Source organism: Capra hircus, chromosome 26 (assembly GCF_001704415.2).
Source record: "Capra hircus breed San Clemente chromosome 26, ASM170441v1, whole genome shotgun sequence".
Taxonomy (NCBI): Eukaryota; Metazoa; Chordata; class Mammalia; order Artiodactyla; family Bovidae; genus Capra; species Capra hircus.
Window position 1 is genome coordinate 32,128,082 of NC_030833.1, and position 26,253 is coordinate 32,154,334.

General features: G+C 51.3%; 1 protein-coding gene across 2 annotated transcripts; it reads left to right on the forward strand.

The window, feature by feature from the left end:
• On the forward strand, positions 283-24,999 carry PYROXD2 (pyridine nucleotide-disulphide oxidoreductase domain 2). Of its 2 annotated transcripts, XM_005698310.3 has the most exons (16): positions 283-477; positions 4,465-4,484; positions 7,431-7,524; positions 7,605-7,678; positions 12,338-12,493; positions 14,592-14,745; positions 16,954-17,015; positions 17,108-17,205; positions 18,593-18,734; positions 19,094-19,228; positions 20,486-20,558; positions 20,814-20,970; positions 21,349-21,503; positions 22,225-22,331; positions 23,846-23,966; positions 24,741-24,999. In XM_005698310.3, exons 1-16 carry the CDS (start codon positions 351-353, stop codon positions 24,809-24,811), a joined length of 1,746 nt encoding a protein of 581 aa, XP_005698367.2. In that variant the 5' UTR covers positions 283-350; the 3' UTR covers positions 24,812-24,999. The 2 variants fall into 2 exon arrangements, with proteins under 2 accessions (XP_005698367.2, XP_005698368.2); XM_005698311.3 differs by lacking the exon at positions 4,465-4,484 and having other exon boundaries at positions 293-467; positions 24,741-24,997.

Sequence of the window (26,253 nt, forward strand, 5' to 3'; positions counted from 1 at the left end):
CACTCGTCTGAGCCTCAGGGCTCCCCGTCTGGGGCCCACATGAGGGGTTGCACGACTGGCTGACACAGCGCCTGGCACAGCGGAACCCCAGAGAATGAGCAGCACAGTGATCACTCTGGAGATCTGAAGGCGCAGGACCTCTGCCGGGTTAACAGGTGACCGCCCATGACTCTGCCCCCGGTGGACAGGCTGGGCCGAGGGCAACTCAGTGTCCCATTTAGTCATGGCCCAGGGCCAAGTACGGCAGCTGGGCTGCAGCCCCTCCTCTTCCTCCTCCCTGCTCCTCCCCCTGCCTGGAGAGGCACAAAAGGCTGCTTGCAAGCAAATTCCCGGCCTAGTCCTGGGCAGAAATGACCACATGTGGCCGAGGGCTCAGGAGGGCCTTGGGCGCCTCTCCCCGCCCCACATGGAGACGAGCTCTCTCGGACACCAGGGGACGCCTGAAACCTGAGTACGATGCAGTGGTGGTAGGCGCAGGTAAAGTGGGCTGGGCTGGAGTTGAGGGGCCAGAGGACAGCCTGCTCAGAATCCTGGGAGTGGGGGGCCATCCACGCCCCTGCCCTCTCACTGCTTTGGCACAGACTGGCCAGGATTTGGGGTGAGAGCAAGTGCTAGGGTGAAAACTACCCATCTGAGAGCAGGTGCCAGGATTCTGGAGCTGGCTCTGCCGTTGACTTGCTGTGTGGCCTGGAGCAGATTTTTGCGCTCTCTGTGCTTGAGTCTTCCCATCTAAAATGGCCAGGGAGGACTAAGTAAGTTCAGGAGTTTCCATGAATCTCCTGTGAAATTAGCTAGTTGGTGCCACATTCTTGGAAAGCATATGGTAGATAAGGGTTGCAAGGAAGGAGCCCTGGTACAACAGACCTGTGAAATCCTGCCGCCCCAAGTGTTCTGGGGCTTCGCTGGTGGCTCAGATGGTAAAGAATCTGCCTGCAGTGCAGACCTGGATTTAATCCCTGGGTTGGGAAGATCCCCTGGAAAAGGAAATGGCAACCCACTCCAATGTTCTTACCTGGAGAATCCCATGGATAGAGGAACCTGGCAGGCTACAGTCCACAGGGTCACAAAGAGTCAGACATGACTAACTAGTGTGAGCAACGAACACAAGTGACCTGAGTTCTGGTCACCAGCACCTGACCACTGAGACCATCCTGAGGACACGACAGTCATTCCGTCAAGGGGAGTCAGGGAAAAATAGACACGAGTCCCAGAGGTCCTCCCACCTATCTGCAGAAGTGACAGCCCGCACTGCCTTGCCCACCTGGGCTGTATAAGACCTGCTGCGGTGACCCTGCTGCGCTTTGCTGAGCCCCAGGGTGCAGGGCACTGATTCCACCTTGAGCGTTTGAGGTACCAGGCCAGGACCAGGCTCCTTTTCTTGGGGCCTTCCACTCACAGCCTCAAATTCTACTTCTGACATTATTTCCAACTGGGATTATACAGAAAGGGGATGACAGGCCTGGAAAGACCTGCTCATCACACAGCTTTAAAGCTGCATCCCTTATTTGGGCCTTTCTTCATTTTTATCCCTACAGAGAGCTGTCCTGTGCTGGTAAGTCCTTACCAGTAACCTCTCCAGGGGAGAACGTGTGCATATATATCCATACATAAGTTTATTGTAAACACTGAAGTCAAAGAAGTGTAGTACAGTTTTGCAGAAAAAATATACAATACTCTAAATTCCAGGTAGCCAGTCCACTCTTAGCAAATGCTTGTGACTTTTGCCGAACTCAGTAACCAACCTACGGCTGCAATTTGACAAATGAAAATATCCGAAGGCAACATTGTTTGGTATTTTTATTTTCTTTAAAGAGCAGAAAGAAAGTGAAACAAAGATTTATGTCAGAACTTCTCTGCTCCTTCAACAACTGGAATGATCTTGCTCAGTCAAATAATTTTGCGAACAGGAGCACAATTCCTCAATTGTTTGCTCTGTTTCACAATGTAACTGCTGTGGGCACAACTGCCAGTTAAGTTTAATTTGCATTGTTAGCATTTTCTCCATCACTTTCTTAAGTCTAACAACCAAAAAAAATAACAACCCAGGCCTTGGGGTGTAGTGTTCGTGGATTTTCATGGTGTGAATACTCCCACTGCAGCCTTTTTCTAAGTTACCAATGTTATGCCTCTGAATGCAAATTTGGGAGAGAGATGCAGCCAGGCACCATCAGGTAACGTGGCCCCTGTATGTGTCCATGGATGTAAATAACTGTGAAGACATAGACAATAGGAAAATGTAGTAAAACAGTTAGGAAGTGACAAGCTTTGAGTATTTATTACCTTTGTTTTTAATATCATTATTTCATTGTTAGTTTATATAATTTTTATCGGGCGCTGTTTGACAACTGTGTCACCAACTTCCAGGGCTGGGGGACTCCAGCTCCAGTGCCCACTGGCTGGGCTCAGTAAACGGAAGTTCTTCCCACCTTTTCTGCCCTTGGAGACAATCCACCCCTGCTGTCTCTTGGCAGAGAGGGTTGATCCTAGGTCCCCAGGTACCTGGGTGAATGGCTCACAAGTGTGCGTCTCAGGTGTGAATTTTTCTTCAACGTTGCTTCTCTGATTGCCAACCAAGGCAGGAAACCTGGTTGGAAGGCTTAGCCAACCTGAGTGAGGAGCACGGCGGCATCTTCTGAGATACAGATCATCTCTGCTCCCTGAAGTCACACCAGTAACCTGGGCATCATCCTGATTCAGTTATTTGACCAAATTTGCCTAAAGGATGACCCAAGGAGCTTGTTAAAGTGCAGTTGAAGGGCTCCCTACCTGGTGATCAGGGCTCTGAGGGGATCGTCACACCTAACCAGCTCTGGGAGTGGGCCTGATATGACACCTGCAGCCCACACATTCAGGAGCCCGCGTTCAGCACACCCCTCCCCCGCACGCCTCTGTGCCTGCTGCTTAAGGAACCCTGCAGTCAGGCCTGGAGATTAGCTGAGCCTGCAGCTCAGTCTCCTTCCAGGGGAAGGGAGAGGTCACCAGAAGCCGCAGGACAAAGTTTCAGCCACAGCTAGAGTGGGGGAGTGGTGGAGGGAGGAGGAACTTGGGCTATCGGATCCCTGCCCTTTGCCATTTGAGGTCTGTTTGTGCATTTGTGGGCTTACATGTGACGACTGAACTGGACCCTGTTGCCTGGAAGCCTTTATTAGTTTTCCAGGATTTATGATCAGCACTAATTATGGGTCTGCTAAGGCACAAGCGCTTTAGGTATATTACTGCTCATCCTGCCTGCGACACTGCAAGCCCAGCAGGCCCTCTGTTTACACGTGAAAAAGACAGCAAACACCAGGGTGAGCCCAGGACAGTCTGCCTTTAATCTGCTGTATGTGTTTGAGAGCATGGCTTTTCAGACTTCAGGTTGAAATTCATTCATAATTCCCATCCGTCACACTTTTTAAACTTTCTTAAGAAAATTATCAAAAGTAGGTAAAAACAGTACTCTTTTATCAACTAGCATTTTTAAATGAAATATAATCAAATAGATTATGACATGCTTATCACATGAAGATTCCATATTAGTTCATGAAACACGTGCTAGGCCTCTGGGTCTGAGACCTCCTTCATCTGAATAACCACGGAGCTTCTGTGAAGTCCATCCTAGTCCCTGCACCCAGCCTGCCCAGTAGATTCCAGGGAGGGCTCCAGGAATCAGTGATGACGCACATTCTCAAGTGATCCTGAAGCTTCTCAGAGCTGGAGAGGCACTTGCTAGCCATGGACTTGGTGTGGGATATGGGAACCCAAACCAAGTTCAGGGCTTGCACCCCAGGGGCTGCCTAAAATTTTTGGAAAGAAACTTTATACCAGACAAATCTGCCCCATCGTCTAGCACCCTGAAGCACACTCAGCAGTTCTAGCAAACGTTGAAGCTGTATGTGTTGAGTTCATTTTGAGCTGTTCTATCTCAGGAACACTGGAAACTGATAAAGATTCCCCTTCTGGAGCACTGTTGTGTGGCGTGCTTGGGCAAAGCAAGCCCTGCTTGGCAGCAACTGTCCACATGACCAGCACTCACCTGGATGACCAGGGGCACTGGCATCAGAGCACAGTCATGCCTCCCTCTCTTTCTCTAGGTCAGCTTTGACAGTCCCTGCAACAGTCGTCTGCTCAACCTCCTTTGCTGGAAGCCCAGCAAGGCTTTGTGGGTCACTTTCATCTGATGCCTGCGGGTTCCCCTTGTCCCCACTCCAGCATGAGCCATTGGCCAAGCCAAGGTGACAGGACTTTTTTCAATTCGGGGCAAGAACCAGGGTTTTGTGATTCCCCCAAAGGCCAGGTGTCTTGCAGTATCAAGCCAGATGCTGTTCCAACATCCAGGTTCAGGTGAGGGGGTCCCCCAGGTTCTGCTACCTCGCCAGGATCTTCATGGGCATGGGGACAGGGGAGGGTGGCAACACTCCTCAGGGAATGTATCTGCCCACTGACCACGGTCACTTTCCTCGCCTCTCCTCTGTCTCGTTGCAGGACACAACGGGCTGGTGGCTGTGAGTCCCTCCCCCTCCGCCCCCCTTCACTGGCCCCTGGGTGTGTGGCTCCTGGCAGGAGTGTAAGGAAGCCAGCAGGATGAGGGTCGCTGGGGAGAAGCAAAGGCCGGCCGGTCCCCTCACCCCAGTGCTGGCCAGTGACTGGCTCAAGAGGACATCCACAGTCCTTAAAGACAATATAGGATTGCTTGCCTCTCCTTCATACTCATAGGTTTCCCCCTTGACCTTTCATAAGCAAGGTGATAAATGGCTGGGAAAGTGTGTAAAGGACATAACACGGGAGGCAGGTTAGAACCTTAGGGAGCAGGTAACTGGGGCTGGGGGCCCTTTGACTCCAGATGGTGGGCTGTCCTTGTATGCAGAGCCAGTGTTCCCCAGCTAGGTCTAGGCCAGGCACCACCCTGGGGAACATGCAGCTACACGCAGTCCACGGTGCACCCCGGAGACAGTGAGGGAGCTGGTCCAGCAGAGAAGGCAGGGCCCTGCCCCGGCACAGTTGGCGTCTGGGTCCCAGGCTGACTGCAGGCCAGGGTGACCCTGAGGCTGTGCTTCTGAAACCAGAGTCTGTGTACCCCTAGGAGGCCATAGTGTGTGATCAAGGTTCAGGCCTCAAGACTCACACAGAGCATTCTTCTGAGCAGCGTCTGCTCTAGAATATCGGTGCAGGGGATTCAGCAATGTGGGGAGCCAGGAGACCTGTGTTACGTCTTAATACTTTCCCCAGTATAGCAGTTTTATTCGAACATGTTACAGGGGACATTATTTAACTCAAGTGAAAGTGAAAGCCGCCCAGTCGTGTCCAATTCTTTGCGACCCCATGGACTATACAGTCCATGGAATTCTCCAGGCCAGAATACTGGAGTTGGTAGCCTTTCCTTTCTCCAGGGCATCGTCCCAACCCCAGGATCAAACCCAGGTCTCCCACGTTGTGGGTGGATTCTTTACCAGCTGAGCCACAAGGGAAGCCTAAGAATACTGGAGTGGGTAGCCTATCCCTTCACCAGCTTATCTTCCCGACCCTGGAATCACACCAGGGTATCCTGCATTGCAGGCAGATTCTTAACTAACTGAGCTATCAGGGAAGCTCCCTGTTTAACTCAACTGATCAGTAATTTAAAACACTGATTTTTATATTAATATGACCATGGGTTTGTCTCCCAGCTCAGCCACTTTCCACCTGTGAAGGTTAAGGCCAGTCAGCTAATCTCTCTGACCCATGATAAAATGAGAATTAAAATGCCCACCCTCACTGAATTGAGGGGAAGGGAAATAGATGGTGTGCCCTGAGGGCCCGGCTCAAGAAGCCTTGCTCAAATGAGAGGACAGTCATGCGCTTCGCTGGATGATTTGGGGCCAGCCTGAGAAAGTAGGGAGTTGGCCGTAGATCGGTTACTGTTGGAGAGCAGAGGCATCTCTAAACTGTGTCTGCAGGGAGGGGAGGCTAGCATGCAGAGTGGTCACCCCACACACACGGCATCATGCATCTTGCCCATGAGAGCCGGTGACTGGGATCTTGAGGTGACCCACAGACCTCGTCTCGTCTTTGCTAAGGCACAGCTGTGAAGTGGCCCTGCTCTGTCCCCTGTATCGTGGTCTCAGACCACCTCTGTCTGCGGTCATCACTGTGGGACTGTTGACGTCTAATGGGAGAAACATGGCTCACCTCTGAGGCCAGTTTCCAGATGTGACACCGAGGCTCCTCTTTCTCCTTTCTCGTTAGGACGTGTCAGGAGTGTAGATTCTGTGTACAGACCAGGTTCAGTTTCCACACCTCTACTCATTAGTTCTGTGAACTTGAGCTGTTAGCCTCACTGAGCCTCACTTCCTCCTCTGTGAAATGGGGAGAATCACGGTGCCTACCTCTAAGATGGATCGTATGAGACGATGCTCGCACAGCATCTGGCACAGCAGTCACCAAAAGTCTGCCTCTGAGCTACACCATCCGAGTTGTCAGCTTGGTTGTGGTGATGGGGGGAGGGCCAGCATTTTAGGTCAGTAGATGGAGGACTAGTTTGGTTCAACAAATATTTATTGATTTTCCACCAAGTGCTAGAGAAAGATTAATACTCTCCCCTGAAACACTTGTTCCCCAAAATGACACCATATTATAATCATAGCTTCATTGACCGAACACATCCCCATGTGCCAGGGACCCACGTTGAAGTTCCTTCTAGGGACCAGCTCTGGAGAAGGCAATGGCACCCCACTCCAGTACTCTTGCCTGGAAAATCCCATGGATGGAGGAGCCTGGTAGGCTGCAGTCCACGGGGTTGCTAAGAGTCGGACATGACTGAGCAACTGCACTTTCACTTTTCACTTTCATTCATTGGAGAAGGAAATGGCAACCCACTCCAGTGTTCTTGCCTGGAGAATCCCAGGAACGGGGGAGCCTGGTGGGCTGCCATCTATGGGGTTGCACAAAGTCGGACATGACTGAAGCAACTTAGCAGCAGCAGTAGCAGCAAGGACCAGCTCAGAGAATTCTCACAGCAGCCCTGTGAAGCAGGAAAAGTGGGTGTTGCTATCATCAGCCCCATTTTTGCACAGCAGGAAATTGAGGCCAGATGGATCAGGTACTGAGGTTGCCCTAGCAGGAAAAGAGGGGAGTGGAATGGTGTCCTCAGTGCTCACACGACACGCCCCCAGTGCTGCCTGCTGCAGGCTAGGGAGGAGGGCGAGGCTTGCCACCACTCCGCGCAGGAGATGGGCACGAGCTCACAGGGGCTCCAGACCATGCAGGAGGGAAGGTCACCCGGGGCTGGGAAGTGAAGGGGCATGAGCAGTCATGCCAGGTCTCAGAGGACATCTGAGGAGGTGGGCATTTATGGAAGGGCTGGGGAAGGGCATCTCAGAGGCAGGGACAGCTTGAGCCAGCCCTGTGGTGAGGTCCCTGAGACTGCGGGTCGACCCCAGGAATAAAGGGAAGGCCTGTGTGCCTCATCCCAGGCAGCATACCTGCAGAGATTTGGAGTGAACACAGCGGTCTTCGAGAGACGCCACGTGATCGGGGGTGCGGCTGTCACAGAGGAGATAATCCCAGGTGAGCCAAAGAGGTGGGTAAGGGGCATGGGGGTGACCACTGGTGATCCCTGTGACTGTCTTCATCCAATTCATCTTCAGGGTTTAAGTTCTCCCGAGCATCCTACCTCCTCAGCCTGCTACGACCGCAGATTTACTCCGAATTGGAGCTGAAGGTAGAGTGTGTGTGTGTGTACATGTGCGTGTCCATCCACATGCTCCATGGCCTGGGGGCTGGGGAAGTGGGCAGCTGCTACTCTTCCCTTCGAGGGTGTGTCTGTCTCCCATGCTCTCTTTCATGCCTGCCCACAGATAGTGTCTGGCCATCTGGTGTCTTAAAGATCGAGAAATTTCATACACAAATCAAATGTCTCCAAACCCATGTTCCTAGATGCTGCACCAGCTGACCCCTTACATGAATGCCATCCTGGCTGTGCTTTGTCCATCACTCCCCGGGGCCCTGTCCAGCCCCCATAGGAACCCTTGGGCAACTGGGCACCTGGGCACCTGAGTTTGCAAAGCTGCCTTAGGTCCTGGGCCCACCTGCTGCCCTCCTTACACTTGAGAGCCAGTCACCATCCTTGGCAACTTGAGCAATCGGAGTTTCAGCTCTTCGGGCTCCCGAGCCATTGTAGGGCATCCTGGGAACTCCCAGTCTGCCCCTGTAGACTCCTCTTAGCCTTGCCTTAGTCCACAGTCTTGCCCCTGCCCTTTCAGATTCCTTTTACCCCTAGCTGCCTCTTTGACAAACATGGCCATGCATTCCTGGAGCCACTTAGCTGCTTGGTGCCTCTGCCACCCACCACTCAGAAAGGGTCCTGGGCGCCATCTGCGTATGAGGCTGACAGCACCTCAGCACCAGCTCTGTGCTGAGTTTGAAATTAATAAGACATTAAGTCATGGTCACCATGAGAGAAATTATTATTTGAGTCCCTGAGACCGCGAGCACATCTGTCTCCAGCCAGGATCAGGGGATCCCCCTGAGGCCTGGGGACGGGTCTCTGTCCCCAGACAAACCAGCCTATCACTGAAGGCAATTTTCAGACACACTAGTTACGCATGGTGGCAAGTGCATGGGTAGGAGTCCTCATTTTATGAGGGAATGCAGGGGCTTAAGCTCACACATAAGGAAATGACTGAGGAGCCAAGTCTAACCGACTCTTCCCCCTTGTTCTGAGCTCTGATGTGCCACTGCCAAGGACGTCTTGATAGCCACCCTACTCAGCCTCGTGCACTTTGCTGGTGGCCATGGGCCAGGTCTCAGATGTGAGCTCTCAGGACCGACCTCTGTCCCGGGTAGAGCACAAGGCTGCGATTTCAGCCTCTGGAACCTGTTCAGTTTTTAATTTCTGCTCTGCCGTTAGCAGCTGTGTGACTTAGCCTTGCGGTGCCTCGTCTTCCTTATCTGTAAGATGGGGATGTAATCTTACCAGCCTCAGAAGGCTCTTGTGGTTGGTGTTCGCTCATCATTAGCACAGTGCCTGTGGCAGCCGGCTGGGGCTCCAGTACTTTGGCCACTTGATGTGAAAAGCCGACTTGTTGGAAAAGACCCTAATGCTGGGAAAGAGTGAGGGCAGGAGGAGAAGAGGGTGACAGAGGATGAGATGGTTGGATGGTATCATCGACTCAATGGACATGAGTTTGAGCAGGAGATAGTGAAGGACAGGAAAGCCTGGTATGCTGCAGTCCATGGGGTCACAAGGAGTCAGACAGGACAGTCACTCTTTTTATGGGAGAAAGTCCTGAAATCAGACAAATAAATGAATCATGTTCAATTACTTAGACCTGAAGCAAACTCTGGGTTCTTCTTGGATCCCTTTTTGGGGGGTTATTGATTCATTCATTCAGCACATGTTGCTGAGCAACTGTCCTGTGCCAGGCCCTGGGAGAGACATGTGGACCAAAGGTGGTGAGGGAGGGTGGCGAGGCTGAGCGCTTAGTGAGAGAACTTCCGGTGGAGGTAAGCACACCTATGGCAAGGAAACTGAGGCAACACAACAGCGAGGGCCTGGAGGCCCAGCCTGGACTGGTGACCAGGAAATCCTCCTTTGGAGCCGGGGGGAACATCTGAGCTGACATTCAAATGCCAAGAAGTCACCAGCACTGTGGACATCTGAGGGGAGACTATTCCAGGCAGAAGGAAGTGGAAGTGGACAGGCCTAAGGGAAAGGAAGGTCAAGTGGCCAGAGCAGAAGCACCAGGCGGAGGGGCAGCAGACAGGAGGGGAGATGGGCAGGGCCGGAGGAGACTGGGCCTTGTGGGCTGGGAGGAAGGGCCTGCGTTTTATTTGAGCACAGCAGGGAGACAGTAGAGTCGGGAAGTGAGGTGATGGGATTTATGACTTTATGAAAAATCAGTCCTCCTGCTGGGTGGCGTGGATTGTGGTGGAAGCGGGTGCAGGGCAGCTCAGAAGGTGGCAGCTGGGCTGAGGCAGGGCAAGGGGTATGGGGAGATGTGGATGAGGTCTGGAGGCCAAGCTCTGAGACTTGGTGATGGATAGGAGGCCAAGGGTGAGAGACTCAGAGGAACTGAGGGTGCCTCCTGAATGGGAGAGAGTTCACTGTATCAAGAGGAACCAAGCTGGAAATTCCTCCAGTTTGTAATCAAAGAAATTTCCCATCTCAGCTTTAGGAAGGATCCTGTGGGTCTCCCAGCCCCACCCCTTCCAACACTTGGATGCACCTCCACAATGCTCAGTCATGGAGATCCTGCCATCTGGAGTGCCCATGGTCGGGGGGAGACTTCTGCTGTAATATTGGAAAGGTCTCTTTGGGTTTCTATGTGTTTTCCTAAAACTTCTGCTCACAGATCTCGTTTCTGTCCTCTGGGGTGGTGCCCTGTCTGCAGCAGTGCGTTTAGTCAATAGACTATGTACTGATCACATGGTGTCTAGATGCTGCAGATATATCACTGAGAAAAAGAGACTCAGCCCCTGAGTTCAGAGAGCTCACATCCTACCTGTGTAGACAGAGGAAAACTAAGTATGTCATTGACCAGGTGGTGATAAGTGCTTTGGAGAAAAATTAAGCAGAGCCAAAGAGTCGGGGGGAGCTGAGTACGCTACTCAGGTAACATCTGAGCAAAGACCTCAAAGAGGTGGGAACAGACCAAAGTGTATCTGGGGGAAGAAGTCTCTAGAAGCCAAATCTATCAAGTTGCATACTTTAAATACATACAGCTCCTTGTATGTCAACCACGCATCAAAAAAGTGGTTTAGGAAAAAAGTCTCTAGAAGGAACAGGACGTCTTATTTGTAAGGGTAGCACAGGCTCCTTTTGTTTTATCTCCACCTTCTTTGAAGAAGTAAATGTGCTCTTGGAAAGTTCTGTGTGCTAATCAAATATGTGTAAATCAAATATTTTAAATGCAACAAGGGAACTTCCATTTAAAGTGACCATGGAGTAAATGAGTCTGCAAAGTAAATAAAAGGGTTTTTTTATGTGAATAATTTATCTACCTTGTAAGTATGGATTTTCACATAACTGTGGCTTTATTGTGTCTTTCTCAGTCTTAATTATTTCTGAAATGGGAGCATTTAAAGGCTACTGCTGAGAGCCAGGGTTTTGGAGTCACAGGGATGTGGTTTGAAACCTGGATCTGCCTCCCTGTGTGACCTTGAACATGTTATTTCGCTTCTCTGAGCCTCTGCTATTGCATTTTACAATGAGGATGATATACTTACAGAACCATTGTGATGTAACCATTGTAAGCCCTAGTCAGTCCCTGGCACTGGTTAGCGTGGCATGGTGTGATGGGGCATAGCATGGTGTGGCATATATGTGTGGTGTTGCATGGTGTGGTATGGTCTGCCACAGTGTGCCTGGGCAAGAGGGATTTTTATACACTTATATCAAAGATAGGAACCAGGACCACACGCCTTGGGAAACTACACATATATGTTCATGCTAAGTCACTTCAGTCATGTCCAACTCTCTGTTACCCCATGGACTGTGTAGCCTGCCAGGCTCCTTGGTACAAGGGATTCTCCAGGCAAGAATACTGGAATAGGTTGCCATGCCCTTCTCCAGGGGATCTTCCTGACCCAGGGATTGAACCCACGTCTCATGTCTCCTACATTGGCAGGCAGGTTCTTTACCACTAGCGCCACCTGGGAATCCCCTGGGAACCTGCATACAGGTACCTAAATACATAGAGATCAGTGCAGTTCATTTCAGTCGCTCAGTTGAGTCCGACTCTTCGTGACCCCATGGATCACAGCATGCCAGGTCTCCCTGTTCATCACCAACTCCCAGAGTTTACTCAAACTCATCTCTATCGAGTTGGTGATACCATCCAACCATCTCATCCCTTGTTGTCCTCTTCTCCTCCTGCCCTCAATCTTTCCCAGCATCAGGGTCTTTTCCAATGAGTCAGCTCTTTGCATCAGGTGGCCAAAGTACTGGAGCTTCAGCTTCAACATCAGTCCTTCCAATGAACACTCAGGACTGATCTCCTTTAGGATGGACTGGTTGGATCTCCTTGCAGTCCAAGGGACTCTCAAGAGTCTTCTCCAACAACATAGTTCAAACACATCAATTCTTCAGCGCTCAGCTTTCTTTATAGTCCAACTTTCACATCCATACATGACTACTGGAAAAACCATAGCCTTGAAGAGACGGACTTTTGTTGGCAAAGTAATGTCTCTGCTTTTCAATATGCTGTCTAGTTTAGTCATAACTTTCCTTCCAAGGAGTAAGCGTCTTTTAATTTCATGGCTGCAGTCACCATCTGCAGTGATTTTGGAGCCCAAAAAAATGCAGCTCACCCAAGCACAATCAGAGAAGGGTCATGGGCAGATCCCTTCAAATGTTACCTGTGCTGTCTGTGTTCTGCAGAAACATGGGCTGAGGCTTCATCTTCGAAACCCCTACTCCTTCACTCCCATGCTGGAAGAGAGTGCAGGGGGTAAGGTGCCCCGGTCTCTTCTGCTGGGCACAGACATGGCGGAAAATCAGAAGCAGATCGCCCAGTTCTCAAGGAAGGATGCCCAGGTAGGGAAAGTGACCAGCGATGGATCTTCCCCTCCATCTCAGCCTGGAGGCTGCTCTTTTTTCTTTTTAAACATTATTTTCTGAGAGATGGGCTCTTAAAAAAAAAAAATTATTTGACTGCCCCAGGTCTTATAGTTGCAGTATGTGGGATATTTAGTTGCAGCATGTGAAAACTAGATCCCTGACCAGGGATTGAGCCTGGGCCCCCTGCATTGGAAGTGCAGAAACTTAGCCACTGGGCCCCCAGGGCCTTTGGAGGCCGCGGTTGAAAGGAAATGGGCCTGGTTGGAATTCTCCCAGAGCAATTGTCCAAGGCCACAGGGGTGTGGACAGGCCACCCCATCTGCCCTACGAGGGCTCCAGTCTGCGCCAGCCTTTGATCTTGGGCACTGCAAAGAGAAGGGATGGAGAACAGTGGCTAAGACCAGTGGACACGGGAGACCCTCAAACCCGTGTGTGTTCAGCATGAAGCCACTGTTCGAGTGGGAATCCACTGATATGTCCTTATATTGTATGTGCTTTCTATCTCTCCTTTCAGACAGAATTCCAAGTGGTTTTCCATATTAAAGCACATGAAGGTCAAAAAGGAAAAGGGGGGATCAGAGACAATTAAAGACAGAACAAACTGCATCAGGAATTTAGGAGAAGAGCTATAATAAATATGCATCTATTTTGGCATCATTCCCTGGCAGCCCAAGGCAAGAATGTGCCCATGATGATGAGTAGGTCTGATGGAGAAGGCACAGTTTTCCCTTGGGAATGAACTGCGAGGAGTTTGTTGGGTAGATTTGTCTAGATGAGTCACTGAATGTAATGGGCCTGGTGTGATTGGTTTTACAGACAGAAAAAGATTCTCTGAGTGGTCATTTGTTGTACCAACCTAGATACAAGCTGACGGCATAGCATTAACTCATATCTTGGTGGAGACATTTTTCTAAGAAGAACCTGGGTTAAGCAATCCATGGGGGGTGAATTTTGTTCTGTTAATCTACTATGGGGTAAAACCAAGAAAACCACAGATCCAGCCTCTCTCTTTAACCAGTGGTTTCCTAACCTGGTGGACAATCAGGTCACTTAGGGAGCTTTGCTTTTATTTTTTAAGTGCTTTGCGCATGATTCTTTTGTACAGTTGCACTCTCTAGGTTGCGCTCCCTCCACTCTCCTCCAAGTCCTACCCATCTCAGATACACTGGAGAGGATTCAGGACAAGACTGGGTCCCTGAGCCAGAGGACAGTGGCTGTGGCCATGGCTGGTGACCACAGGAACGGGAGGCAGAGGCCACATCTCAGTGCGGAAAGTCAGGAGCAGAATTGGTTTTGTCTTTGCACGTTGTCACATTGAAGACCTGTTGCAGAGAAAGCTGTTTACCTTCATTTTAATCAAGAGTCTCCAGTGCAATTCAACACAGAGCTTTTCTTAATGTAACAGGTGTTAAAATTCCATGGGTATATCCAAGAGCTCTAGAACAAAAAATTAAAAGCTCTGGGCTAAGAAGTAAGATAGGGCCTCGGGTGGCATAGAGTCCATCCCTGCTCCTGTCACCCATCCAGGGAAGGGGGGTCATAACCAGGTTGTCATATGCAGTAGGAGATTGTGGGGTGAAGGGAGGCAGGGTTCTGTTCCTGCTGATGATGAAAGGATGTGGGCAGTGGGGTTTGCAGACCAGGAAGGAAGAGTCAGCATGCTGGGGTACAGAGCAAGAGATCTTACTTCTACCAGTAAGATATAGAAAGACAGGACAGGGAGAAGAAACTTTCAAGTGGTCTTTGGTTTATCACAGAGACCATGTCCTAGGGTTCTTGAGTTTTCCATGGCTGACAACGGGTCAGCCTTAGACTCTTGTCCCTGCCACCCCCTGGTGGCCTCCTACTATTACTATGCAGGCCCTCTCTCACCTGCCCTAGTGCTGATGCCAGTGCACAGACCTAGAACTAGGAGTAACTCTGCAACTCCAAGTGGAGTCGTGCTTGGCAGGGCGTGGAGCCTGAGAATCATCGAGGCTTGGCTGGGAGGCAGCAGGCCAGGTGGTCTGGAGGGCAGATCATGGGGCCTGTGGAATTCTAGGCAGTGGGACCTTGACTCGGAGCTCTGTTCCAGGCCTTTCCCAAATATGAGGCATTCATGGATCGCTTGGCATTAGCCATTGACCCTCTGCTGGACTCAGCCCCAGTGGACCTGGAGGCCTTCCAGCGGGGTTCCCTGCTACAAAGACTCAAGATGCTGTCCACCCTCAAGCCCCTGTGGCAGGCAGGTAAGTCCAAGAGCAGGTATCAGGCATGATGAATGCCTTCATGTGGCTGAGCCCAATTTCTCCATGATTGGACATACGCCTGAACCTCCGAGGCAGCCTGCCAACTGCTGTCAATTAATAGGGGCTGCCTGGAGCACTGTAAGTGAGACGGTCTTATCTTAGCCTGGCATGCTCTAAAAATGGAGCCTGAACCAAGGGCTTATGTTCAAGTAGTTCATTTTGAAGAGGGATCTTAGGGAAAAGAGGAGGAATGGGAAAGAGGGAGAGTCAGCACCAGGGTGCGTTACTGAACTGGCCACCACTGTGCGCGATAACGGCCTGCCTGGACCTTCTGAGGAGCCTTAGGGAATGCACGTGACAACGTGCGCAGGGGAAGAGAGAGGAAACATTTACCCACTGGGTTCTCTTCCCAGCGTGCAGAGGTTGCCCCCGTGGGTGGTAACTCCCACGTGAGGCACTAACTTCTGGGTTGTGCGTCTGTGGGTGCCAAGTGCATCCCGTGGGTATCCTGTCATGGAGTCAGAGAGGCCCCGGGGAAGAAATGAAGAAGAAGCACCTCTTACAGGCCTGAGGTGAGATGCGGTCAGGTTGCACTGCGTGCAGCTGGCTGGAGCCTGCATGGAGCTCATCACCATAGCCATGGCTGGGGGAGGCTGAGAGAGATGGGGCCAAGAGAGTTTGAAGAGATGCCCCCATACAAGAAGGATGCTAGATGATTGGAGTCAGCAAGAAAACTATCTGTGGAGAATTAGTGATGTCTGCCGTGGGTATGAGAAGGGAAGTTTCACCAAGCCTGCTATTATTTTCTACTGCTCCTCTGGGGTACAAAGTGTACCCAAACTGTGGTGCTGGAGAAGACTCTTGAGAGTCCCTTGGACAGCAAGGAGATCAAAGCAGTCAATCCTAAAGGAAATCAACCTTGAATATTCATTGGAAGGACTGATGCTGAAGCTAAAGCTCCAGTACTTTGGCTACCTGATGTGAAGAGCCAACTCACTGGAAAAGACCCTGATGCTGGGAAAGGTTGAAGGCAGGAGGAGAAGGGGATGACAGAGGATGAGATGGTTGGATAACAACACTGACTCAATGGACATGAGTTTGATCAGACTCCAGGAGATAGTGAAGGACAGGAAGGCCTGGTGTGCTGCAGTTCATGGGGTCACAAGGGGTTGGATATGACTGAGCAACTGAACAACTAACAACAAGGATACAAAGACCAGTTGAGCGTCTATATTCTACAAAAATACTGAACCAGTTAGCTGTGCTCACAAAGTTGCCACATAACAAACTACAACATTCCAGTGGCGTGTAAAAATAAACATTCATTTCTCATGTGTCTGCATGGTTCAGCTAGTCCCAACGGGGCTGAGCTGGTCTGAGCTGGTCTCATCTGTGCATCTGTGGCTGGGGCAGCCCTGCTCCAGGTGCCTCTCCGCCTCTTCTTGGAAAATGCAGGCTCGTCCAGGCGAGACCTTCTTATACCAATGACAAAAGTGCAGAGGACAAGCCCCGATGTGCAGGCCAGTTCCAAGCCCCTGATTGCATCATGTTGGCAAACACTCCAGTGGCCAGGCAAATCGTGTGAGCCCAGAATCAAGAAGTAAAGCAGGACCTCTCAGCTAGGGTGGGAGGCAATGCAATTAACAGGGCAAAGTGTGTGGACCCAGAGAGGGTGAAGGAGCCGAGCTGATAGACTCTATCACAAATGTCAAGAGCAGACATTGCCTCCCACATCACCAGTCCAAGGAACCTCATGCAATAAACATGCATTAAGCATTCACATAGTAAACATTTATTGAGCAACTGCTGTGTGCCAGACAGCAAGCTCAGCACTGGGGCAAAATGCCTAGAGTTCATGACCTCTACCTTCAAGGTTCTAGTGCCCGGTTACTCTCTGAGCTAGTTTAAATCAGTGTCAGAGAAATGGGTTAGCCAAACCACTGCCTCCCAGGGTACAGCCTTAGAGAATTCAAAGAGAGTAAGACACAAATTAAAAATAGCCCCCGAATAATTCTAACAATTAAAATGTATTAAGTGCCTATAGATTTAGAAATGCTTCACCAACCTCATTTAATCCTCACAATGGCTTTAAAGGGTAGAAAATATGACTCCCATTTTATAGATAAAGAAACAGGTGCAGAGCCATTAGGATCCAAGTGTTCCCTTCTTGCCTGTCTCAGTTTGCGTTTTATGAATCTCGTCTTTCAGGTTGCATCCTGGGAGCCCAGCTGCCCCGGTATCACCAGGTCCTCACAGCTCCAGCCGCCAAGGTGAGTGGTGCCCCAGCCTCAGGCTGGACCTCGCCATGATGGGGCCTCTGCTCCCCAGGTAAGCCCTTCTCCATGCCGCTCTGCTTTCCCAGGTGCTGGATCAGTGGTTTGAGTCTGAGCCTCTAAAAGCCACTCTCGCAACAGATGCCGTGATTGGAACCATGACAGATCCCTACATTCCAGGAAGTGGGTGAGTGTGGCAGGTGAGGTGGGCAGCGGGAGGGGCGCAGACACCCCCGCGAGAGCGAAAACTCACTCATTGAACACACCCGATGAACCAGGCAGGCGCCAAATATTTCACACAGGATTCATTTAACCCTCAAGGCAACATTGGGGAGCTGTGGTTCAGAGAAGGGAGATAACTTTCCCAAAGTCACCCAGCTAGTAAGGGCAGAGCTGGTTCCCAGCCTGACTTGTCCGAACCCCGCATCCCTGCCCAGTCTTCCTTCTTAGCCACTGCTCCCCACTGCTGCAGTAGAAGAGCCTTGGTCCTGCCTCCCGCTGTGATGTCTCAGTGTGAGTATCTTCTTCTCTATCTATCTATGCATCATCTATCCATCTACGTATCTATCTATCCTCTCTTCCCTTCCCATGAAGCCCCATTGCCTGCCCTTCTCCCGCAGGCCCTTTCCCTGGGTTCCAGGATGCACACACACACACAGACACCTTCACATGGATGGGAAGCTGCCTTTCCCTTTGTGAGTGGGAGGTGTGCTGACAGCCTCATCCGAGAGGGGGCAGTCAGACACAATGAAGTGTGCAGTTGTGGTATGACTTAATGAGCCCTGTAGGAGCAGGAATGGAGGGTGTGTGTGTGGGGGGGGTGTGTGTGTGTGTAGGGATAGAGGATGCTGCCAAGTCTTGGGCCATTTCCAGGCACCAGAAGATGCAGCTAGAAGCTGTCAATGTGGCTTATCTCTCAAGGGATAAGAGCACCCCTTCAGAAGTGATTTTTCAACACACACTAAGCCAGCCCCAAATTTCCCAGGACCATGGAAAAGGGGAGTGTGCGTTGGCAAGTGCTCGCAACACCTTGACCAAGATCAACCAGCCAATTAGGATTTTCCAGCTGGGGCCAGCGGGTCCTTTTCTCTGTGGGTGTCCAGGAGGCTTCACCACTGCCCAGTTTGTGAAATGGGCCTTTAAGACATTTTTTTCCCCATTAATTCTTCCAATAAATATGGATGGAGCAGTTGCCTGCACTAGGTGCTGAGGACACCCTAGTGAATGGAGCTGAAATCCCCATGGGAGAGGCAGGCACAGAATGTAGGGTGGAGGACTATTTACTGTGGGCGTTGCGATGGGAAAACGAGGCAGCGGGCAGTGTGGTCCAGGCTCAGAGGAGCCCCCATGAGGAAGAGGTATGTCATCTGAAACTCTAGGGACAGGAGGAATTAGCCAAACAAAAGAAGAGGGAGGAAGAAGGTTCTAGATTCCAGAACAGCACGTGCAGATGCAGAACTGCACGCGGATTATGTGTCCATTCAAGGCACTTAGAGAGAAAGAATATTTGCACCTAGAATTCTGGGGAGATTATACCCCCTCTCCAGCCACTGATTCTGATTATCTGTCCTCAGGTATGTGCTACTCCACCATGTGATGGGGAATCTGGAGGGGATTCGGGGGGCCTGGGGCTACGTCCAGGGTGGCATGGGTGCCCTCTCTGACGCCATCGCAAGCTCAGCCACCGCTCACGGAGTCAGCATCTTCACCAAAAAGGTGAACAGCCCCTTGACGCCCACCCCAATTTTTGGCAAGTATCCTAGAATAGAACACAGTGTCAGATTCGGAGGGTCCTTAGTTTACTGGTGGACAAGGCTGGGTTTGGGCTCTGCAGACTGTCACTGGCTGAGCAGCTGTGACCCAGGCCTGTCCCCTTTTGAATTTGTACTACCATCGCACATTTGGGGTGAGCCTTTGCATTGGGGAGTGGGCTGACGCCTCGCCAGGATCTGCAGGAAATTGGCAGGAGATGAGAAAGCTGTGAGTGCCTAGCAGCAGCACAAACAGCGGAAATCCCCCTAGCCAACCCTTGTTTCTCCTCCCGTGGGTCCTGGGGCTCCTGCCTGTGGCCGTAGACGGTGGCCAAGGTGCAGGTGAGCAGTGGAGGGCGCGTTCAAGGGGTCGTCCTGCAAGATGGCTCGGAGGTGAGGAGCAAAGTGGTGCTGTCCAACGCATCGCCACAGATCACCTTCCTGAAGTTAACGCCACAGGTGAGGCTGGGGAGGAGGTGAGGCGTCTCCTAGCACGGGGCTGGGGGTTGGAACCTGGGGGCTTCGGGGGGCTGCATCAGGGTGGGAGATGTGAATGCCAAGTCTCCCCACACTTGGGGAAGCCCATCCTTCTCCGCTTACCTATCAGGCAGGTAGCAACAAGCCTCACAGGTGAGGGAAAGGTCCAGGGAGGTGAGGTGACCGAGCCCAGGCAGTTGGCACTTGGCAGAGCCACAGCTAGAACCCAAGTCTGACTTTCAACCCAGAGTTCTTTCTACAGCTTTCCCGCTGTCCTGATTTTTCCCCTCTAACCAGCTCTGATTCCACTGTTTATGTCAATAACCCATCATCACGTGAACGTGGCATAACAACCACACAACTGCTGGGCATATCACAAGAGTTACGGATTAGTACACGGAGCAGGAGGAATCAGTTGATACTGACTGAGTTCAGCTGATCTGGGCTCACCCACACATCTTCCAGCAGCTGAGGGCACTCGTGGTCCCAGCTTGACGGCTGTGGCTAGTCCAGGGGTCTCAGTCAGAATGTCCGGGATGACTCAGCTCTGCTCCATGTGTTTCTTATCCCCAGCGCAATAGTCCAGATGTGTCCTCAGGGTCTGGCACAAGGCAAAATGGAGCAAACTCGATCACGCAAGTGCTTCTGTTTGCTTCCTATTTGCTAACATTAGCCTTGTCTCAGGACCAAGCTCAGAGTCACAGTGGGAGGCCAATAAAAAGGGGTGTCCGTATATGGAGGGGTGGGGACTCGGAACAGCTTTTGCAATTGACCACATGTGCCCTGTCCCCCAAAGATGTGCTAATATGTGTATGAGCCTGGAGCTCCCAATGATGTGGGGTTTATTTTTGGGGACAAGACATCATTTTTCTGAGGGATTCCACTAATAAAATTCAGCAAACACCAGTTTCAAAAGCATCTTAAGACAATTTTGAGATCATCAAGACTTCCAAGAGCTTAGAGGCCAGAGGAGAAAGAGGCTGCAGCTCTTGGGCCACATCCATAGCAGGAGCTGGTCTGGGCCACTGACCGCCAGGATGCTAGCAAAGTACACAGGAAAAAGTGGTTAACACTGAGTGGGAGGAGTCCAGGAGGGCTTCACAGAGGAGGTATTTTGGCTAACTCTGAGGGAGGGAGAGGATCTCCTGTAGTAGAGGTTGAGGGACCATTCTGAGTAAAGGAGGAAGGCAGCCCCCTTGGGGCCTCAGCCACCCCTAGGGTGGAACCTGCTCTTTACAGGAGTGGCTTCCTGAGGAGTTCGTGGCGAGAATCACCCAGCTGGACACCAAGTCGCCTGTTACCAAGATCAATGGTAAGAGGCACAGTGGACTGCGGAGCTGTCTTTTCTGAGATTTTCCGAGTGAGAAATCTCCATGTCTGGGATAGACTGACCTGTCTCCATTCCCTGTCCCCCAGCTTGCCCCCTGTTTGAAGGTGAAACCCTTTTTCTTGCTTCTTGTTTCTCAGCCCACCATGTTGGGGAGCAGGTGATGGGTAGAGAAGGAGGGACCTGGAAGGGCTGAGGACCCAGGCCCCTGGGCCCTAACCCTCCCCTTTGGTGTCTCAGTGGCTGTCAACAGGCTGCCTGACTTCCTGGCAGCCCCCAACACTCCCAGGGGCCAGCCATTGCCCCATCACCAGTGCTCCATCCACCTGAACTGTGAGGACACCCTCCTTGTCCACCAGGCCTTTGAAGACGCCCTGGATGGCCTGCCTTCCAAGAGGTGGGGGACCTGGAGACGCTTGAGCCCCTGGTTAGAGCACAGGGTGTGTGTGTGGAGGTTGGGGGTGGAGGGCAGGCCTCACTGCACATTTACCTTCCTGGGCCGGCTGGGACCTGAGAGCCTGGAGCCTCGAGGTCTGTCTGAGTCAGGGACCTGGGGATGAGAAAGCTCCCCGTGGGTGGTCTGGACTGTCCTGCTGGTCACCAAGCCCATGCAGGCAAACACCACCATAACCTTACGGAGCTGATCCATCCGGCCCCAGCATCCCAGCTCAGGTCTTCATTTTGTCCCGTCATCTCAGGATGGCTCCACGGCCCCTTCCCTCAGGTAGGCATTGCTCTTCAGACCCTGCCCTCTCTCCTCCCCTGTCGTACACAGACCTCTGATCGAACTCTGCATCCCTTCCTCACTGGACCCCACCCTGGCTCCCCCCGGCTGCCATGTGGTCTCCATCTTCACTCAGTACACGCCCTACACGCTGGCTGGAGGCAAGGCCTGGGATGAGCAGCAGAGAAATGCTTACGCAGACAGAGGTAAGGAGAGCTAGACTGTCAGGTCTCCATCGTGACAGCTGGCTGAGTGGCCCAAATAGACCCCTGTCCTCCTGATGGCCCCACTCTGATTAACACCCGCAAGACCTGTGCTAAGGAGAGAGGAATACCCAGGGAAACCAAAAGCAACACAGTGAGTGCCTGCTGGGGTCAGGCTGTGGGCTAAGAAAGGCAAAAAGACATAGTTCTTGCCCTCAGGTTGCTTGCAGTCCAGTGGGGGAGAATAATAAACCAATCTTACGGTCAACGGACTGTGTGAACCAAAGGAGGAGCCACGAGCCAGAGTGACAGGAAAGCTTTCCAGAGAAAGGGACATTTGAACTGGATTTTAAAGGGTGAATAGGAGTTGACCAGGCAGCAAAGGGCATCCCAAGCAAAAGAAATAACTTGAGTGGAGCCATGAGGTGAAGAAATCTTTGCATATTCAAGGGGAGACAGAGTTTAGGGTTGGAGTGTAAAGGTGGGAAAATGCGGGAGGCTGGGATGATCTGAGACCCAAGGCCTTCAGAAAGAATTGTTTATTTGCTGGTGGACTATGTTGTTCATTTGTTGTTGTTGTTTTGCTTATTGAGGTATAATCTGCATATGAAAATATTCATTTTAAGTGTAGCGTTTAACGAATTTAGTAAGTTTGCCAAACTGTATGATCATAAGCCTCTTCTTTTCCATAACGCTGTCTTATTTCCCTGTGTTTGGCACCCAGTGTTTGATTGCATCGAGGCCTACGCACCCGGCTTCAAGGGCTCCGTGGTGGGCAGAGACATCCTCACACCCCCTGACTTGGAGAGAGTCTTTGGGCTTCCTGGGGGGGTGAGTTCCTATCGGACGGGAGGCTCTCGTCACAGTTTCCCTTCACTCTCTTTGCATCTCCACTCCCTGACATGCCCTGACGTGCCCACTTGGCTTTATCTTGGCCCTCCACACCCAGCCTTAGGCAGGAAGAGGGGACAGGGGCAGAGACCACAACAGAGAGAGGACAGAGACAGGGTCAGTTGCAGGCAGTGGGGGAGGAGGGAGGAGATGTAGATGGGAGATCACCAGAACTGTGGGATTTCTGCCCAGATGTCCATGTCAGCGTCTCCCATCTGCCTTTGTTCAGAGGGACTTCCCCTCCCCCGGGCAGCTTGATCTCGCACTTCTCTTCAATTTATCAACAACTCACTGAGCCGGGAGGCAGGGAGTGGGTAGGCCACCAGGGCCAGTACGGCAGCGACTAGCCCCAATTGGCTATTGTGTACGTAGACGTGGCCAGGTCAACGTGAGATGTGTTTCAATATAAAATGCACCCCAGATGGCAAAGACCAAAAAAATGAGCAAGTCTCATCAATAATTTTAATATCGACCACATGTTGAAATGATATTTTGGATCTGTGGGGTTAAATTAAACATATTATTTAATTGGGTTAAATTAAATGTATTATTAACATTAATTTCACCAGTTTCTTTTTAAGTGTTCATGTGGCTAATGGAAAATCTAAAAGTACATGTGTAGCTCCAATTATATTTTTATCAGACAGCATAGGCTGGCTAGAGAGTGAAGGAGGCCAGGCAGTAAAGAGGGAAGGGAAAGGGTTGAGGTGGAAGGCTTGGGGCAGGTGGGTTGAGACATCTTGATAAATGCATGTGTAGAGAGGGGGGTGGAGAGGACATAAAGGGTCCACCTGGAGGCTGAGGAGTGGGAGGTGATGCTGTCTGTCCATCCATCAAGGAGGAAACTCCAGAGAAGAGAACAAGCTCAGCTGGAGACACACTGAAGGGGCAGCTGATGGTCACCCCACCATGATGCCCAACAGATGTTGGTCTTTTCAGACCTACCCCTCGGGTGTGACCTTCGCCTGCCCCCACAGCCCCCTCCTCGGCTGGTCTGACCCAGGCCATTGGAGCAGAACCACACTCGGGTCCCAGCACCCTTGTCTACCACTCACTGTGACCTTGGACCCCAGGGCCCAGGCTCAGATGGGTGTCTTGGCCAAAGAAACACTCATCAGCAGTCAAAATAAATCAAATTCCTCTACTTTTCAAACAGAGTGAGGGGGATTCATAGTCCACAACGCAATCTTTCAAGCCTCCCTTTTCTCTCCCATTCAGTTTCCTCACCCTCTGAAGATGCACCCAACCATTCCTCCTTCTTGAAAAATGCCTCTAGGAAAATTCACCCCAGCCCTGGGACACATACCTGTTCCCTCTCTTCCTCTTCTCATTCTGCACCACGAGAGCCCAAAAACACCCTGGAAGGAGAAGAGCCTTCCTTGGAGAACAGGGGCGGGGAAGGCGGTGGAGACTGTAACCCTCCTATGTTAATGACTACGGCCCTGCCTCTGCAGAACGTATTCCACTGTGCCATGAGCCTGGACCAGCTGTACTTCGCGCGTCCTGTGCCCCTCCACTCCGGCTACCGCAGCCCCGTCCGGGGCCTGTATCTCTGTGGAAGTGGGGCCCATCCTGGTGAGTGAGCCTCTGTCCCACTACTCCGGGTGGGTGGTGAGGGCTGGCCAGACATCAGAAGTTTGCAGACAGGGGGACAGGGTGAATAAGGCAGGAGATGAGAGGGAGGGGAGCAGGGAACTCCCAGGAGAACAAGCCCTCCCCTGCATTGAAAATTCTCCAGCCAGAACCCTCAGGTTCGCTCACCCCCTCTTCATGAGGCCTGGGGACACACCCTAGTTGGAGGCATCTCTCCAGTTCTCGCTGGGGGTTGTGAGGGACCCATGTCTCTATATTCTGCGTCCGTATTTGAGACCAGTAAGGATCGGCACAGTCCAGTTTCTCAGGTTTAAAATTCTTCCCTGCTCCCATCCCAGGCCTAACCAACCCCGTGGAGGCTCGTCTCATATGGGTGCTTCCTCTGAGCCATGTGGGCCTCAGCCTCCCAGACGGGCCTGTGCCGCCAGGTCTTCCCCTCAACCCCTAGCCCCACGTTCTAGTTTCCTGCCCTGGGAGTCTTGCTATCTGGCCCTTCAGCTCTCAGGCTGGGACGGGCAAGGGGGACACTCGCTTGGATCAGACACTGGCCCTTCCTGCATGGATTCGGGAAGCCTGGAGGGGAGTCTAGGATCTGTCTTAATAATCGTCCCAGGTGGTTCTGTTACCCATACCCCAATACCACCCTTCAGTCTTCCCTGTTCTGCTTTGTGGCTGGTGCCTTGGCAATCCCACGGGGGGATAGAGGGGTGGGAGAGGGGTGAGCACAGCTTTGGCTCATGGGAGGCTCCCTTCCAGGAGGAGGTGTCATGGGAGCCGCTGGACGCAATGCAGCCCACGTGGTCTTCAGGGACCTCCGGAGCATGTGACCTCAAACTAACTCTGACCCAGGAAGATGAATTCACCCTTGAGATGTCAGTTTCCCAGGATATGGCCTGAGGCAAGCAAGTCCTCAAGGTCCAAGCCACTGTTCTGGAAGAAACGTACAAGTCACATGGGGTCCTGGTTAACCTCTCATCCAAGGCTTCATGAATAAACTGGTTTTGCTTTATATAGATAGCTTGCATTTTTTCTGTGTATTAGTGGAATAGGTAATATGTAATAACCGCATGGGGTAGACTTGTCTGGGATACTCAGTAATCTCACAGCATCAGCTCCAAACAATCCATTTGACCAACAAGCATCCTCTTCTCACTGCCAGGCCCCCACTACCAGCTGATCAGAGGCCTGCCCTGGGGAGGCCCAGTCTACTGCTATCGCACTTCTGGCAAACTGTATAAGAAAGGATCTAATTCCCCAGTGCCCCACAAAGTTACCCACAGGGGCCACTGCCTGGAGCAATGTGTGGCCTCTCCGGCCATCAAAACCTCCAGAATTTGGCAAACAGCAGGTGGGGTGAGTGCAAAGTGGGAGCAACTGAGGGTCATCTGGGGGCCCACACTCCCAGTCTAGAGACTCAGCCTCTCACGTTCCATGAGCAAACCACACCTGTCACATTACTGAAATCTTTCCTTACAAACTTGCATTATTTTAAAGTGAGTTGGGTTGTCACTCTTGGTCTGAAAGAGTCCCACAGATGTCCCCATAGACACGCACCTCTCCTAGCCAGCCCCTTCCATCCTAACTGCCAAGGCCGTGATGCAGAGGCCCCAGAGCAAAGCAGGTGGAAGATTCCCCAGGGCATCTCCTCCCACCATGAAATTTATACAGAGTAACATAGACCTGCCTTTTATTATCAGGAGAAATATCAACAACCTCAGATATGCAGATGATACCACTCAAATGGCAGAAAGGGAAGAGGAACTAGAGAGCCTCTTGATGAGAATGAAACAAGAGAGTGAAAAAGCTGACCTGAAACTCAACATTCAAAAAAAAATAAGATCATGGTATCTGGTCCCATCACTTCATGGCAAATATAAGGGGAAAAGTGGAAGCAGGGACAGACTTTATTTTCTTGGGCTCCAAAATCACTACAGATGGTGATTGCAACCATGAAATTCAAAAAATGCCTGATCCTTTGAAGGAAAGCTATGACAAACCTAGACAATGTATTAAAAAACAGAGACATCACTTTGCTGGCAAAAGTTCGTATAATCAAAGCTATGATTTTTCCAGTAGCCATATATGTACACAAGAGTTGGACCATAAAGAAGGCTGAACACCAAAGAATTGATGGTTTTGAATCATGGTGCTGGAGAAGACTCTTGAGAGTCCCCTGGACTGCAAGGAGATCAAACCCGTCAATCCTAAAGGAAATCAACCCTGAATATTCATTGAAAGGACTGATCCTGAAGCTGAAGCTCCAGTATTT

Coding starts and splice junctions, on each gene's coding strand:
- PYROXD2 (XM_005698310.3), top strand. CDS start 351: ATGACCACATGTGGCCGAGGGCTCAGGAGGGCCTTGGGCGCCTCTCCC. Junction 478..4,464: donor TGCAGTGGTGGTAGGCGCAG/GTAAAGTGGGCT, acceptor GTCTCGTTGCAG/GACACAACGGGCTGGTGGCT. Junction 19,229..20,485: donor TCCTGAAGTTAACGCCACAG/GTGAGGCTGGGG, acceptor TGCTCTTTACAG/GAGTGGCTTCCTGAGGAGTT.